Below are 18,252 nucleotides of genomic sequence, written 5' to 3'. Positions count from 1 at the left end.
GTAGCTATAGCCACCTGATATTCGATAAAAATGCCAAAAATACTCATTGGAGAAGAGACAGCCTCTTCAGCAAATGGTGTTTTGAAAACTGGATATATATCTGCAGAAAGATGAAAATAGATTCTTCTCTCTCGCCATGCACAAGAATTAATTAAGTCCAAATGGATTAAAGACCTTAACATCAGACCGGAAACTTTGAAACTGCTAGAGGAAAAAGTAGGGGAAACCCTTCAACATATTGGTCTTGGCAAAGACTTTCTGAATACAACCCCAATTGCTCAGGCAATAAAACCACAGATTAACCACTGGGACCTAATGAAATTACAAAGATTTTGCACTGCAAAGGACACAGTGAAAAAAGCAAAGAGGCAACTTACAGAATGGGAAAAAATCTTCGCCAGCTATATATCTGATAGAGGATTAATATCTAGGATATACAAAGAACTCAAAAAGTTAAATAATAAGGAATCAAACAAGCCAATCAAAAAATGGGCTATGGAGTGAAATAGAGAGTTCTCAAAGGAAGAAATACGAATGGCATATAAGCATCTAAAAAAATGTTCTACGTCACTAGTCATCAGGGAAATGCAGATTAAAACTACATTGAGATTCCATCTCACTCCTGTCAGATTGGCTACCATCATGAAAACAAATGATCATAAATGTTGGCGGGGATGTGGAAAAAAAGGAACCCTTCTGCACTGCTGGTGGGAATGCAATCTGGTCCAGCCATTGTGGAAAACAGTGTGGAGGTTCCTAAAACAGCTAGAGATTGATCTACCATATGACCCAGCTATAGCACTCCTAGGCATATATCCAAAGGACTCATCTCATTTCCTTAGAAGTACGTGCTCAACCATGTTTATTGCTGCTCAATTTATAATAGCTGGGAAATGGAACCAGCCTAGATGTCCCTCAACAGATGAGTGGATAATGAAGATGTGGCACATTTATACAATGTAGTTCTACTCAGCGGTAAAGAAAAATGAAGTTATGAAATTTGCAGAAAAATGGATGGACCTGGAAAGACCTGGAAAGTATTATACTAAGTCAGGTAACCCAGGCCCAGAAAGCCAAGCGCCACATGTTCTCTCTCATATGTGGATCCTAGCTACAGATGACTGGGCTGCTGTGTGAGAATGAAAATACTTAGTAGCAGAGGCCAGTAAGTTGAAAAGGAGACATAAAGGGTGGAGAAAGGAAGGGAGGAGGATACTTAATAGGTTGATATTGTATATATGTAATTACAATGATTGTAATGGGGAGGTAATATGATGGAGAATGGAATTTCAAATGGGAAAGTGTGGGGGTGGGGAGGGAGGGAATTACCATGGGATATATTTTATAATCATGGAAAATGTTAATAAAAATTTAAAAAAAAACAACAACAACAAAAAAAAACCAGCCAGATACACTATTTTATTTTTACTAATTTGAGGTAGGGGAAAGAATTTGCATATCAGGGCCTCTTGCAGCGATAAACTCCAGAAGTATACGCCACTTTGTGTATCTGACTATGTGGGTACTGAAGAACTGAACTCAGGCCAGCTGGCTTTGTAGGCAAGAGCCTTTAACCACTGAGTTATCTCCCCAACCCTAGATATATACTATATTTTAAACTTAACTTGATCCCTGAAAGACAATATGTTTTACCTTTCAAAGTAGCAAGTGTCATTTAATAATAATCCAGTTTACAAGTAGGAAAAAAATCCCCACCCAACACCACACAGATTCATTACCAAGAAGAAAGATATAGTTAGATCTGGCCAAAATCAAGTCTTTAAAAAAGAACATCTTTATTGCAACATTCCTTGAGCCCAGTCATGGTGTGAGGGGATCAAGCAACTGTCCAGCAGGAACTGCCCCAATCAGAGAAGGCATCCTCTGGCAAGGTCAAGGCCAGGGACTACAGCAAGGGGAACACTTGGTACATCTGGCCGTACAACTTCAAGGCTGTGCTTAGATCAGCTCCAGCTGAGTTACTACGTCTACATATTACATGCAAACAAGCAAACACTATAAGGACTATCAAATGTCAGACATGTTCACAAGTAGCTAGATTATGGGTAACATATATTTTTTCTTCTAGAATTCTTTTCAAGGTAGGGTCTTACTATAGGCCAGGCTGACCTGGAACTCACTCTGTGGTTCCAGGTTGGCCTCAAACTCACAGCAATCCTCCTACCTCAGCCTCCTGAGTGCTGGGATTAAAGGTGTGCGCCACCATGTCTGATGGTAATTTATATTTTGTCTTCTTTGCCCATCCATAGTTTCTGAAGTTTCTGTAAAAACCATGTCATTTCTTATCGTTTGAGACAGGGTGCTCACACCCCAGAGGTGGCCTATAGACAGTAAACCAGGACATAAATATCACTGGCCAGCACTAGGTTCAACCAGACCCGGATGCTCCACAGAGAAACTAGAAAAGCCACCAGCTTTCTGCCCACTCCCCCGATGGACCACAGCTGTAAGAGATCTGCCCAGCCCCCAAGCCCAGATTTGAGGTGAAAAAAAAAAAAAACAACTCAAGAACATGGCAGCTATCTGAGCTTAAATCTGACAAGTCTTTCACATGATTTAAACAGGCTTACAAATAAGAAGGTTTTGTAAGGCAAGCTTACACATAAGTATGAACTAGTCAACATAAGTCTATGAAACACTTCACTGTAAACTCTAAAGATAAAAGGAGAAAGCAGAGCTTAGGAACACATCTCCTCAGGATCAAAACAGCAATCAGCACGCACTTCTTTGCTGCACACAGGTACTGAGATACAAACAGAACGCGTCATGACCTGCACACGCGTGCTGCTTCCACTACAAACCCATCTTGCTTCACCCTTGGTGCTCAGAAGTAAGGTCTGTCTGCTTGACTACCATAGACCCAGGGCCACCTGACGGACACAGTACAACATGGTCCCAAATGACAAGCCCCAGTAGCTGGGCCCTAGCATGAGAGACAGGAAGCAGACAGATCTCCTGGGGAGGCACTCACCTTGTTGATCCAAAACACCATGGCATCCTCGAGGTCATAGGGAAGTTCTTTGGAGGCACTGAATGTGGAGAAGCGTTTGACGCTGGCCACCACCTTCTCAATGCTGATCATCTCCACAGTGTAAGCCATCATCAGGGCATCCACCATTGCCATGTGGGCACTCTGGGAGCAGAGACAGCAATCAGTACCCAAACCTCCTCTCCTGCCAGGTCCCGATGCAGCCAAGCTTTCCCCCAGAGGAAAAGCAACAGCTCAGAACTGCCCATCCTGCCTGGCACTGCCTGTAGCCTGCAGTAGTGGCCCAGGTCCTGGCCTCATCTCCTAAGCAGCCCGTGAGCTTCCTCTGTTGCCCCAGGGAAAGCTATGGGAAGAGACCACCCACTCTCTGCCTTCAAAGGCCTTGGGCTGTCCCCAGCGCCCTCCCTAGTATCACACCTGCCTTCACAGCATTTCTTCAAAGTGAGGAACTTTCTCTTCACCTGTAACACGTCACCCTTAAACGCTGCATGAAAACCCCACATCATTCAAGACACCAGGTAACAAGCTAACAAAAGGCCTTCAGCATGGTGGTCTAGGTGCCAGCAGGTCTGCAGAGGTGCAGTGGCACAGCCTCAGAGCAGGACGGGGTGACTTATTCTGGCAGGAAGTGACCCACTGCCTCTAAATGCAGCCATCCAGTGTGATGGGCTCCTTGGAGGAATGCCCCAACACACTTACATCTGTACCCTCACAGACGCTTGGCTTTACTGTGTTCACAGTGGAAGAAGAGCAGAAAGCAAGCTCATTTCCAGAAGGATGGCCTCCTTAAAGTAGAGGCGGGTTACTAGCGCTGTCACCGCACACATGCAGACCTCGCCACCCGTCCGTTATCAGGCCACAGGGCACTGTGCTTCGCCTGCTCGGTCAAGCTGTAACAGCCAGCATGCCCGCCGGATACTCACCATCTTAATGGGCGCTTGGCCGAGGTCAGCATCAGTCACAGGGGTGTCATCGCTCTCCATCACATAGATGCCTTTCCGAGACAGGGCCTGGATGACAGACTGATGCCCTTGTAAGGTGGCCACCTGGTCCCCTTTCAGGATGAGGCTGCAAACACGGCAATACAGCTCACTGGACAGGAGAAGCTTGATAACGGGTGGCTTAATGTGCTCCTGTTCATACTGGTCGATGTAAAAAGGGTCTCTGAGATCCTCAGGGATGTTGTCTAAGACAAGGAGAGAGCATGGGGTGAGCTGGACACACACTCCCAGTTTTGAGCATAGCCAAACCCGACCAGAACACACTGAGAAGCACCTTTCAGCAAAGGTGCACTCAGTCAGCCAGGCGGCCACCAGACACAAAGAGCCAGGCCACTTGAGCCTCCTCTCCATCTCGACTAGGAGGGGCAGTATGTGGCACTTCACAACTGCCTCCACCACCAAACTTACAACACAGGCATCAAAGTCCCGAGGAACTTGTGAAAGCCAGGATGCCCCAGCATTAAACTCTCTACCCAAACCATGCTACTCAATCATAACTCAATTCAGCACTACTGTGCCCATGTTAGACAGAAAACTGGGGCATAGAAAGAGAATGTGACATGTTCAGTGTCACAGGAAGCAGGAACCAACTCTGAGCCATGCACTCTGGCCTCTTATGCGCTGATCTCTGCACCCCACCAGGAAGTCCAATACACAGAGCCACTAGGCAAATGCATGGCTACTGGTTCTGTCCTCTAGTTACAACACCCCGGCTGTACAAGATACCAACAGCCGTCCTTTGTGGGAACCATGAAGCCCCTCTGAGGAACCCTGCTCTAGTACCTAGATCCCTAGACCTTCAGATGCTCAGTATGTGCAACTACAGAACAGCACAGGATACAGCCTTCTGGAACTATCCCCAAGTCCAGAACAGTTCAGAAAGTCCAAGGAGGGCTGCCAAAGAGAACACACCAGTATCGTGCGTTGAGACAAGGGAAACACACAGGAGAGCTACTCTCCCCACCACCAATGGACACCCAAGTCCCTCACCCTGGGCCAGCTCCAGAGGCCACTGAGAGTAACAGCCAGGTATTTGGGAACCCTCAGCAGCATCCTCGTTTCCTTTGCTCTTCCACTTTTGTTACTTACAGCAGGAACTATTTTTGAAACCTGAGTCTAATTACAAGCCTCTGGATACTTGTCACAACACTTCACCTCAGTTTCCTCCTTTTTTTTTTGAGGTAGGGTCTCACTCTAGTCCAGGCTGACCTGGCACCTACAGTTCCAGTCTGGCCTCGAACTCACAGCAATCCTCCTACCTCTGCCTCCCAAGTGCTGGGACTAAAGGCGTGCACCACCACGCCCAGCTTGGTTTCTTCTTTCTAAACAGAACAGCCAGAGTTTACATAGCACTTCAGTTTGAAGCACTGTTGTGTGCACAGAATTCAGTCACCACAGCAACCCACTGGTGGATAGGGCTAAGGATCAGCTCCAGCTCTGGAAGGCCTCTGCTCAGGCTTAGTGCATGTCAAATCCACATGATTACCACACTGGGTAGTCTCATATTCTGAAGACATCGACATTTTTTAAAACTAAACAGGCTGGGCGTGGTGGTGCATGCCTTTAATCTCAGCACTTGGGGGCAAAAATACAGAGAGGTAGGAGGAGCCCTGTGAGTTGAAGGCCAGCCTGAGGCTACAAAGTGAGTTCCAGGTAAGTGTGGACCAAAGTGAGATTCTTGTGTGCTGCATATGGGAAGGCCTCTGCTTGCCTGGTCAGCTAGCTAAGAAAAGACCTCTGTAGTGTCACGTGAACAGGACAAAAAGAGGGGACAGCCAAATCACATGTAGGAGTGAGAAGTCCCAGGGAACTGAGCTCGGAGCCACAGAGCACGTCTACAGACGTTGGGGACTGGTTCTGATCAGCTGAGGCTGGAGAAGGGCTCTGATCTAGGGAGCCCATAATCCAAACTCATGCAGGGGTAGGGGGAGCAAAAGTCAACTTCAGCCCTCACCTTAATCAAGTGGCCAGTGGCAGCAGCCCTGCACTCAGATGGATCTCCTGGAAAGAGCCGCTCTTTACCTGATTTCCAAGTCAGCTAACTTACACCTCAGGCCACATTTTTCTTGCTTGACCAAAAATTGCAAGGGCCCATCCTGCCTTACCCTGCCTTGGGCTTCAGAGACCATGCATGTGTGGTTATCCCCAAATGTACATTCTAGCCCTAGTCAGCCACCTCCCTGACCCACCTATGTGACATCTCCATGTGGTGTCTGAGGAACCTGGAGCCACACTGGTGGATCCAAGCCACTCTCTCACGTGGATGAGTGGGAGGGCTCCTGAGAGAAGAAACAGCACAACTCAGGAGAGACCCTACAGAGTCCTGGAGGAAACAAAGAAGTGGGACACAACACAGGCACAAGCAAGAGTGGGCTTTTGTTAGAGGTGGAGCTGTCCTAGGAGGGATGTTGGAGCCCACAGCCATAATGTAAAGATGCAGAAGCTGGCAAGACAGGAAAAAGCAATCAGGCCCCGAGGCAAGGTGGGGTAAAAATGGTTCCCTGAGCCATTTTCAAAGAGTCAGCATGAAATGGTTCATTTCATCCTTATTTTGGATCCTGTACAAACCAAAATTATATAAGCAATTCCCATGTACTTCAGATTGACAGCAGAGAGCTAGAGGACAATGGAGGCTAGAGAACAGCCCAGACACAGTCTGCAGTCCACTAGCCTGCAGATCCCTTCCAGCCAGTGTCTGCCACGGCCACTCAGTAATGGAGGCCCAACTCCTCCCAACCCACAAGGATATCGACTGTTCTTGGATGTCCAACTCAACCCGTGTCAGCTGTGTGTGCATGGTTCAGTGTTTCTAAAGTCCATCCATCAACAGCTACTGTTAAAACACAGCTTTGTAAGTGCCTTCTGGGTCTATTTCAGGTGGTTTGTTTTTCATTTCTTCTGCAAACCACTGAGACAGTTGGTTATAATCACTTTCACTCACTGGTTCACTCACCAACAACTGAGCACCTGCACTAGCCAGGAAACGCATGAGAACACTGGGGCCAAAGGAGGTGGGAGCAGCTGCCCTGAGAAGGGGGTCTGACCCTCTCAAGAGAGCAAAACTCCAGCAGGCAACTTCTACATGCCAAGGAGCACCATACAGGGATGGGCACTTGGGTGCAGTGCACAGCATGGCACAGCACTTGGGGTGGCACGGACAGTCCAGGTGAGAGGAAAACATGAGAATGGCTCTTACATTACATGGACATTAAGAAACAACACAGTTCAGAAGTGCCCAGAAGAGAGCAACTTGAGATTTGATTGATAAATTCAACTGGCCCTTAACCAAGCACATGTCACATGTCTACCCTTGGCTTACATGCTCTGGGGGCAAAGAACAAGGGGGCAGACTAGGCCAGGTTGCGGATGGAAGATGGAGAAGGTGGAAGACAAGGAGACATATCTGCTCCTGTTTCCTGCACATGAAATGGTGAGCAGCCCTGGACACCACCAGGCACACAGCTCAAAGGCGCCCGTGGACCCAAGCGAGGCTTCTCACATGGAGCTGAGCACAAAAAAGAGAAAGAGAGAGAGAGAGACAACACCAGTACCCAATACACAAATATGAAATACCAGTGCCTGTGGAGCTGAGTCACCCAGAAGGAGGGCACAGTGAGAAGAGAGGCTGGGCTGGGCAGGGCAGGGCAGGGCAGGGCAGACTGGCTGCACATCCAGTGCTAGGCAGGCACAGAAGAGAAGCCAAAGGAATTGAGTGGCAGCCAGAAGGTGGCAACTGCAGGACACACCCACTCTGCCCCCCCACACACACACACCAGGGGAGGCAGCAAAACCAAAACAGTCCAGCAGTAGAAGGGACAAGCACACTAAAGGGAAGATGGCCCTCCAACTCTCCTTGGTGCAGCCTCCCACACAGGCTGGGATCCTCGCCAGAGGCAGGAGGGGAGCCCCTCAGAGAGTGGGGAAGGATCCCAGGCACGGCAGCACAAGGCGGGATTTTCAGGTCTGTGTGCAATGTCTTGTACATCCCAACTGACCCACGTGTTACACCCACCACAACCACATGGCAAAGAACTATGAGAGTGGCACATGTAAAACTATGGCACCAGACCAGGGTGATATACTGGGTGTTGTGCCATACACCTGTATACCCAGCAATCCAAAGGTTGAGCCAAGAAGATTATGGTGAGTTCAAGGTCAGCCTGGGCTACATCGTACGACAGTGAGAGACAGGGTAGGCGTGGAGAGGGAAGGGGGCCAATCATAATGTCAGCCACTGTGCCGCACTGGAACATACCACAGTGTGGAACCACTGAGCCACACCATGGCCCAGGCTTTACACTGGCAACCATAAAGTCAAAAGGGCCACAGGCTATGCAGACAATTAGCTGCAGCCCACCAGGAACAAACCAGGACCACCCATCTTAACCAAACTAAAATCCAACACTGATACCCCCAAGCTTTCTAACAGGCCCCAGTCACAAGACATGATGTCCCAAACATCAAACCATAACCCAACATTACTCAACAAGGAAGAAAATGAAGGGGAGAAACTTGCAACTCCCAAGAGAAAAGGAAAATTAATTGATACAACCCAAGTGTTGGACTTGCCCAAAACACTTCAATTGTTCCCAGAAGTATAAATAAGTTGAATAAACACTTCAGAAAAAAAAAAATCAGCATGCAGCTATTAGAAAACTCTGAGAAAGAGAACTCAGTATGAAGGAACCAAAAAGCCAGAGTAGAAGGTAGCCAGGTTTCAGGAACAAAAAGATGGTAGGGAGCTGAAGAGATACATGGCTTAGTGGTTAAGGCACTTGTCTGCCAAGCCAAAGGAGCCAGGATCGATTCCCCAGGACCCACATAGGCCAGGTGACACATGTGTCTGGAGTTTGTTTACAGTGGCTAGAGGCCCTGACACACCCATTCTCTTTCCCTCTATCTCCATCTGCCTCTCTCTCAAATAATAAATTTAAAAAATTAAAAAAAAAAACAGGCTGCATTGGCATGACTACCGGTCAAGGTGTCTGGCACTAGAACCCCACAGTGACACAGGGACCACACCCAGATAACTGAGATCACTACTGCATGACTGACCTGACACCCTCATCAGCATCCCCAAGTGGGGTGGGGGAGGCCACAGCGCAAGGACAGGGAAAGAACAGGAGACCTCACAAAGACAGACAAGTGGAGACAGTGGAGGGAAACTGCTATGGCAGACAGAGTCCCTTCCCAAGGCAGGGTCTTCTTGGTGCACAAGTCATAGTTCACAAGGAAGGGCGCCACCTATAGTACCCAACCCCATACTCAGCAAGTTCCCCTAAGTTTCTGATGTCAACACACAGCAAACAGTTAAGGAACCCAGCCCTGGAATGAGACACAAACTGAATCCCCAATCCTAGCCATGGAAAGCAAGAGCCAACGAAGAGCCCACAGATGTGGTAAATTTCTCTAGACCACATGGGGAGGAGGTCTCCTTCCAGGAATAATAGAAGACACACAACTCAGATCAACCCTCTACTGTGGACAACCAAAGGACTGTAGACATATATACTGTATGTGGAGGCTGCAGTGGCCTCACATAGACCAGTTTGGAAGGCCAATTTACATCAGGCCCTTGCCCTGACTCCTAGAAGGGCATGTCCATTCCAGAAGTCACACCAGGAAGCTTAGCAGTATTATTTCTGGCACCTTACAAGCTTTTACTGACAAAATTTGGGACCTCAGGACCTTCCAAGTAGACCCTCCCACGCCCTCTGGATTGAGGCAAAATGAAGTAGAGGAGTCCCACAGCAGACTCTGGAGGCCTCCCTCTGAGACAAGGAGCAAGGCTGCTGTCTCCAAGCGGCTGCTGGAAGGAACCAACCCTCTCTGAAGAAAGATAGCATCCTGGGCCTCAGTCTTCCTCAGCCCCTTCAATGCTAGGCACACAAAGGCAGACAGACAGCATCACCGAGGAAGACACAGTGAACAAAAGCCAGCAGGAGCAATGAACAGAAGCAGGCTCTGACGTACGGTGCCTGTCACTCAAGACCAAGTCAGTGGATGCAAAGTCCCCTATCATGGTATGTAACTAAAATCTCTGCACAAAACATAAAATACAATGACCTGAAGGTTCCGGAAAAGCAGGCAACAGCAGGTATATTGGGTACAGAAACTCAGGACAAATCCATTTTGCTTTCCCATTCTCTACTACTTGACCTGAGAATGACACAGCACAGGCAGCCAATCCTGAAACTGTCCTTCCGACCAACGACAAGGAAAGGGGTCCCTGCAAGCTGGAGGGTGGGGTTGGACTATCTGTCCCCACTGCCTCTAGTCACAGAATTGCATAACTGGTAGTGTAAGCAGTTTACACGGCTTTTCCAACCACAGGGCTAGGAGAAGGGGTCTAGAGTTAGAAAGTGCTGGGGCGTCCAGGAAGGGGAAGGTCCTCTGGCCAGGCGTGGGGTCCTGCACCGCCCTGGGTTGGCTCCTCTGCTGCACATGACATGACATAGGCCCCAGCACACAGCAGGAGTCTGGCAGCTCAAGTGGCATCCAAACCAAACCACCACCCACACACAGCACAGCAGGCTTGCGTTCTGGACCTCAGGGGGTCATTTCAACCCCGCTGCAGAGCAAGCAAATCATTACAGGAGGCTTGAAAAGGGCCCAGAAGAGACATGGTCTCACTATACAATGTTCACAATGTCCAGAGGTGGGCGTGGTAGTACACACACATCTGTAATCCCAGCAGTTGGGAGGCTGAGGTAAGAGAATAACCATGAGTTCAAGGGTAGCCTGAGCTAGAAGTGAGAGTGCTTCAAAGCAGAGTAAAATAAAATAAATGTTAAAAGTCCAGGACCCGATCACAAGTACTCAGCACATAAAGAACAAGGAAGATGTGAGCCTTCCTCAAGGGAAGAGAGAATGCAGAGGCCAGCCCTAGGTGACTCAGGCATCAAGGCTCCAGAGCGACGAGCTAGCTGTGAAGGTAAAACTCTTGAAAAAGTTCTCAGCAGACAAAGGTGACAGAGGCTAAAATTACAGAATGAAAACACCACACTATCAATATAAACTCCACTAGATGGACTCAACAGAACCTAGAAATGACAAGGAGAGGCCAGGTCTTGCAAACTGAGTAGCAGTGCCCATCACACAGGAAAAAAAAAAAAAAAAAAAATAGAAAGAACTGATGGCTTTGAGGAGCCATGTGAGCACACCAAACATTCTCACAAGCATCAGTGGAGGAGAGAAAATGGTAGGGCTGAGTGTTGAAATAAATATGAGCAAAACCTGGAGAAACACACAAATTCACAGAATTCACAGCTTCAGCAATCCTAGCAGACCCGAAACAGCAAGCTCAAGGAGAGCTAAAAGCAGGCTCCTCACAAGCAGACTGCACACAGTCAAGGGCACAGAGCTACCGAAAGCTCTCAGCCACAGTCTTTGGAGGGATGTGTGTTAAGAAAAAAAAAAAAAAAAAGAACAAGAGTTTTAGTAAAAAGTGAAAAGAATGAGAGATTAGAAAAAGGACAAAATAGCAATGAATTGTTGAATGGCAGATGGGTTAGGCATGTGAGAGATAAAGACGAGAGGCAGAACGTGTCCATAACGAAGGCCAAGGATGGGGAGGACAGAGAGGGCAGGTGCAGATGCTATCAGTGCAAGCCCAGAGACACAGCACATGGGGCAGAAACAGTGTTTAAACAGACACTGCATGAGAACTGTCTGATACTTGTAAAATCCATGAAACCACTACAAAACATCAGCAGGACCAAAGAAGGAAGCCCACATGCAAAGAACCCACCATAATACTGATGGATCCAAAGGTGAAGGTATTGTTTCAAGTGGCCAGGAGCTGTCACCACAGCAGACCACCTCGGCTTGCCCTAGAGGACACAGGAAGGCATCCTATCTCACCAGGTGTGCTGTCAGCAGGGAAAACAGCCCAGGCAGCTGATCCTGCCCTGATGAGAGGGGAGAGGATCAGCCTGGGAAGACACCCCATCAACAGAACAATGATGGAGGCACTCTCTTTCCCCACTGTCCTGAGACACCTCTCCCTAAAACCAGGGCCTCCTCGTGCAGGCCAACTCAGCAAATGAGGCTCAGCTCAACCACCCAGCCTAGGGGATACAGTCCTTCCCGTTGGTTACGAGGCTACTCTCCCACAATGCCGAGGGCGCCAATAGAGAGAAAAGCCTGGTTAGCATGCTGTTTTGGAATACAGGCCTGAGCCCTAGTGGTCCCAACAAGCTAGCTCATCCACTCGTCCTTAGCACAACCAACTACAAAGACAAATAGTGGAACCAGAGATTTATTCCATGTGGCCATACTGGGAAGAACAAACAAAAGGGTCCAATGACCATACCCCCAGTCCATCTTTAGGGAACTGACAAGAGGTGCAGATTTAAATAGAGGGCCAAAGGTGTGTCTGACTAAGCTGTCCAGGTCAAGGTGTAGTCTATTCATCACTGACCCATATCTTGGCTCAGGTCTCTCCTGAAAAGTAACACCTCTGTGAAATCTCTTCCTGTCTGCTGGGAGGCAAGGGAACAACCACAACTAGCAGACCAGGAACCCGACCTGGGAAGCTTCTGCCAGGTGGGCAAGCACCACCTGCTCCCAAGACACACTAGCCAGGAACTGGCCAAGCCAGCACAGCCAACAACGAGCCCCAAGGGGATGACTACTAAAATTTTTTTAAAAAGACAGTGGCCTATGTTGGGTCATGATATGCAGAGACATTTATCGTACATGCACGACCCATATACATCAACAAGGAGGGGCCATTGGGGAGGGGGTAGGTCACGGATGAGCCTAATAATGGTACCAAACTGCCTGTATTTGCTGAATAGAAAACTAATAAAAAAAAATTTTTTTTTAAAAAAGACAGTGGCCCTATCTCCTAACATAATAGCTCAGACAATCAGGACATTATCAGACGTTTTTGCTTAAGAAAAAGGACCACGTGATACAAACCCCAATAAATCAAGCGTTGAAGGACTTTAAAGTAACTATCACAAAATGACCCCAGAAGAAATCACAAACTTTAAAGTCTATATAATTTCAGCCAAAAAAGAGGGTTTTGTGCATATAGAATACAAATGTTTAATCAAAGACATGTTTTCATTTTTTAAATAACTTTTTTGGGGGAGTGGGGAGACAATGAGGCAGGGTCGTCTCACTCTAGCCCAGGATGATCTGGGACTCTTTCTGTAGCCCCAGGCTGGCCTTGCCCTCACAGTGGGTGATCACCTACCTCAGCCTCCTGAGTGCAGGGACTAAACGTGTGTGCCACCACGCCCAGCTTTTTACTTTTTTATTGATAACCTGCATACATATAATATAAATTATGTATCCCGATCATAATACCCTCCTACCACCCTCCTCTTGATTCTCCTCCCCAAATGCCCTCCACTGAACCCTTTCTTCTTTCCAACTAGTTCCTATTCTGAAAGTTCAAAAGTACTAAATATAGAAATGAAAAAGAGTTACAGGCATTTAAAAACTCACTGGATGGGCTCAACAGCAGGGAACAAAGAGAACAGAATTGTGGGATTTAGGTCAAATCAATAGCATCTACCCAATCTGGACACCAGCAGAAAAAGGAAAGAGGAATTGGGAGAGACAGAACCTTGGGGTGGTGGCACATGTCTTTAATCCCAGCACTTGGGAGGCAGAGATAGGAGGTATCACCATGAGTTCAAGGCCACCCTGAGACTACATAGTTAATTCCAGCTCAGCCTACCTCAAAAAAAAAAGAAGACTCAGCACTGCACACCAGAGCCTCAGGAGAACAGAAGAGGGCAGCTGGGGCAGGAGGCACTTGGCAAAACAATAGCTAAAAGCTTTCCAAATACAATGAAAGATAGCAACCCTCCCATTTTAAGATACTGAGCAAACCACAAAATTGGATAAACCCAAAGAAATCTGTGCCAAGGGCTAGGGAGATGGCTCAGTGGTAAAGTGCTTGCCACACAGGTAGAAAGACCTGAGTTTGATCCCCAGAAGCTTTGTAAAAGCTGGGTGTGATGGCACGTGCCTGTAATCCCTGTGGCTTGCTGGCTAGCTAGTCTGGCTGAATTGGTGAGTTCTAGGTTCAGTAAGAGATGGGTCACAGTTCTGGAGGGATGGCTTAGCAGTTAAGACGTTTGCCTGCGAAGCCAAAGGATCTCAATTCGACTCTCCAGGACCCACATAAACCAGATGCACAAGAGGGCGTATACATCTGGAGTTCTTTTGCAGTGGTTGGAGGCCCTGGCATGCCCATTCTCTCTGGCGCTCGCACGCTCCCCCCCCCCCCGCCTTTTTCTCCCTCTCAAATAACTAAATAAAATATATTTGTTTTTAAAAAAAGAGACCTGGGCTGGAGAGATGGCTTAGCGGTTAAGCGCTTGCCTGTGAAGCCTAAGGACCCCGGTTCGAGGCTCGGTTCCCCAGGTCCCAAGTTAGCCAGATGCACAAGGGGGCGCACACGTCTGGAGTTCGTTTGCAGTGGCTGGTGGCCCTGGCGCGCACATTCTCATTCTCTCTCTCTCTCTCTCTCTCTCTGCCTCGTTCTCTGTCTGTTGCTCTCAAATAAATAAATAAAAATAAACCAAAAATAAATAAAGAAAGAAAGAAAGAAACCTGACACACACACAAAAAAAAAATAAAGTGGAGAGAAACTGAGGTTGATACCTGATTATCAATTTCTGGCTTCCACACATATGCACCCACATACATCAGAACACACATACACAAATACATACGCGAAAAAAGAAATCAGGCTGGAGCGATGGCTTAGTGGTTACGGCGCTTGCCTGTGAAGCCTAAGGAACAAATTCGATTCTCCAGTACCCATGTAAGCCAGATGCACAAGGTGGCACAAGCATCTGCAGCTCATTTGCAGTTGCTTGAGGCCCTGGCACACCCATACTCTCTCACTCTCAAATAAATGAACTATTTTTTTAAAAAGTTCTTTCCCATTTAACAAAAAGAAATTACATAATACTCAAACTTTTAAGGCTAAGGACAAAGAAAACATTTTGAAGTAGCAGATAGAAAGGGTGCACTGTGGAGAGGAATGCCCAGAGCAATGACAGTGGGAGGTCCCTCCACTGGCACTGTGGTGGCCAAGGGAAGTGGCAGCCACCCTCACATGCTGGGGGAAATCCAAAATGTCACCACAAATACCACTCAGAAAAACTGTCCTTAAGAGTTTGTTTCCTTCTCACATGAAGGACTTTACCTCCAACAAACCTAGAAGAATCACCAAAATTAGTTCCCCAAAGAAAAAAGTGATAAATGAAGGGATCTTGGAGCATCAAAAAGAAAAAGTAATGGAAGCAATATGATAAACACAAGAGTGTTTGAGTGTTCAAAGTGAACACTGAGATCACATCAGACATTCAGAACAGTGGTATTTAAAAGTGGGGAGGGTACAGAGACCTATATGGCAGGAAGGCTTCCTTCCACACCTCACTCAAAAGGTGAAACAGCAGCACAGTAACCCATTGCAGGTCATTATGAGCGTAACTCTAGAACCAAGCAACTACAGACAGGGATACAAAGAGAAAAAAGCATAGAGAGAGGTGGCTTAGCAGTTAAGGCACTTGCCTGGAAAGCCTAAGGACCCAGGTTCATTTCCCAGTACATATGAAAGCCAGATTTACAAGGCGATGCATGTGTCTGGAATTCATTTACGTAGCTAGAGGTCATGGTGAGCCCATTCTCCCCCTCCACTCTGTTTCTCTTTCATAAATAATTAATTTTTAAAAATGGGGCCTGGCCAGGCGTGGTGGCGCACACCTTTAATCCCAGCATTCGGGAGGCAGAGGTAGGAAGATGAGTTCAAGGCCACCCTGAGACTGCAGAGTTAATTTCAGGTCAGCCTGGACCAGAGTGAGACCCTACCTCGAAAACCCAAAAAAAAAAAAATAAAATAAAAAAGGAGGGCCTGGAGAGATGACTAAGTGGTTAAGGTATTTGTCTACAAAGCCAAAGGACCCAGGCTCAATACCCCAGAACCATGCAAGCCAGATGCATAAGGTGGCACATGCATCTGGAGTTCATTTGCAGTGGCTAGAGGCTCTGGTTACCCATTCCTTCTCTCCCTCTCTCCCTCCCTCCCTCCCTCCGTGTCTCTCTCTCTCTCTGCCTCTTTCTATCTCTCAAATAAATAAAAATTTTAAAAAGGAATAAGAAGCAAGCAGTCTAAAACAGAAAGTAATGTCAGGTGCAATTCCTAGTACACCAACAATAAATTAAATCAAAACATACCAATTAAAAGAAATCAGCAGAGTAGATTATAAGACCATAACTATGCTATTTACAAGAAACTCACTTCAGATTCAGTGAGGTAAGCCAGTCTGGTGACAGCAAGATTGTCTCTCAAAACACACACACATCACTCACTCACTATATCTTGCAAACAATATTCAATATAAGCAGGAAAAAAAGCTGCCAGAATGAGGTCCACTTCTGGCTGGTATATATAAATTGATGACAGCAAACAAGCTTATTTACAGTTTTAGGCAGAACTAGGGAGAGAAAAATGTCTCCGATTCGCTCCACCTTCCTTGTAACAGAGTTACAGTTTATAGAAAAGATGAAACAGAAGCCAGGGACTACACCCTTGTAGAGCTGGCTGTCAGACAAGCTACAAGCACTGTGACATTATGTTTCCTGGGGGAGATGCCAGCTTTGACAGCCCCGCCTCCAAAAGTTCTTCCCCTGGCAGCAAGGACTTTAGGACATTCTTACCAGCCCCCCATGGGATTTCCGAGAGGAATTTCAATTCTTTAGGGTCCCTATTAATATGGTTACAGAGAATTACAAGACCCCAAACCCTTACTGGCAAGGCACATTCCCAGAAGCCCATGGATGTCTGAAACTGGGAGCAGCGCTATGCTGTTTTACCTACAAAGACACAGCTATGATAAAGTTCAACCTGTTATTTTCAAAAGCCAGTTATAACATCCCAGGCAGGATCGTGTACAATTTCATCATGCTACTCAAAATGGTACATAATTTAAAACTTGGGAATTATTTCTGGAATTTTCCATTTAATGTTTTCAGCCGATAGTTGGCCACGAGTACCTGAAACTGCAAAATAGTGGGGAAAAAAAAAAAAAACCCACAGGTAACTGGGATCTACAGTACGACACCTGATAAAGCAGAAAGAACCCTATCACAGACAAAGAGGGGGTTACATTTATAAGAATAATCCATCAGTAAGCCCTTAAAACCCTAAGTACATGCACACTAAACTACAGACTCCAAACACATGACCCAAGAGAGCTCAGAGCAAGCAGACAAATCCACTAGCACCAAGGCTCTCACACCTGCTTATCGGCGACGGGCAGGACTGCTACTCATAACCCAGCAGGGACACCGATAGCCAGTGGACTCGTTGCACGCAAGGCACACAACGCTCGCGCCCAAATGCCTGATGCTAGAAGCTGGTCCACACTGATCTTTCCACGTGGATGCTACGAAGTTCAATGAAGGCTGGCCCTAGGGAAGATGAAGGTGGACACCTTCCCAGCTCAAATCTCCACCGTTTACATTTTCCAGGGTTCAGGGAGTGCAGAGGGTTTTTATGGGACACAAGGGGTTTATTGTGACAATCTCTGGTCTTGAAGGAGGGACTCTTTCTCTTCTTGAAAGCCCATCTTAATCTTGGATCTCCTGGTAAGAATGTGTTTAGATAAACCAAATGCTATAAGCATGGAAAGAAGGGGAATACCACTGAAAAAAGCGTGTATGTTAAAAGACATAAAAGGGGCTGGGCGTGGTGGCGCACGACTTTAATCCCAGCACTTGGGAGGCAGAGGTAGGAGGGTCACCGTGAATTCGAGGCCACCCCTCTGAGACTCCATAGTGATTGCCAGGTCAGCCTGGGCTAGAGTGAGACCCTACCTGGGGTGGGGGGTTGCAGGGTTGTATTCAAAAGGGGACTTGGGAAAATAACTCAGTAGGTAAAGTGCTGGCTGCATGTAAAATGCCCAACAATGGTGGTACAGGAGCTCACTGGGCACCTAGCCCAGCATAAGCACTGAGCTCCAGGCTCAGTAAGAGACTGTCTCAAAGAATATGGTGGAGGGGGCTGGGAAGCTTGCTCAATGTTTAAAGGCACTTGCTTGCGAAGCCTGCCAGCCCAGGTTTAAAACATGCAAGCTTCAGGCATTTGTTTGTAGTAAGAGGCCCTGGTGCATGTACACAGACACATATATGCAAATAAGGGACAGTGCAATTAAATAAGACATAATTGACCTCTGGCCTCCACACACATGCTCACAAGCAGAGGTTAAA

General features: G+C 47.2%; 1 protein-coding gene across 3 annotated transcripts in view; it reads right to left on the bottom strand.

The window, feature by feature from the left end:
• The window catches only part of Camsap1 (calmodulin regulated spectrin associated protein 1), a 91,583-nt gene that overhangs the window by 55,918 nt on the left and 17,413 nt on the right, over positions 1 to 18,252 (bottom strand). For all 3 annotated transcript variants that reach the window (XM_045150195.1, XM_004654089.2, XM_045150206.1), the window contains exons 2-3: positions 3,934 to 4,196; positions 2,993 to 3,154 (exon numbers count right to left, since the gene is read on the bottom strand). In XM_045150195.1, the coding sequence (XP_045006130.1) occupies positions 2,993 to 3,154; positions 3,934 to 4,196 (425 nt within the window). The remainder of the gene's footprint in view (positions 1 to 2,992; positions 3,155 to 3,933; positions 4,197 to 18,252) is intronic.

Source organism: Jaculus jaculus, chromosome 1 (assembly GCF_020740685.1).
Source record: "Jaculus jaculus isolate mJacJac1 chromosome 1, mJacJac1.mat.Y.cur, whole genome shotgun sequence".
Classification (NCBI taxonomy): domain Eukaryota; kingdom Metazoa; phylum Chordata; class Mammalia; order Rodentia; family Dipodidae; genus Jaculus; species Jaculus jaculus.
Note: the sequence above shows the minus strand (reverse complement) of the source record. Positions and strands in the feature narration are given on the sequence as shown.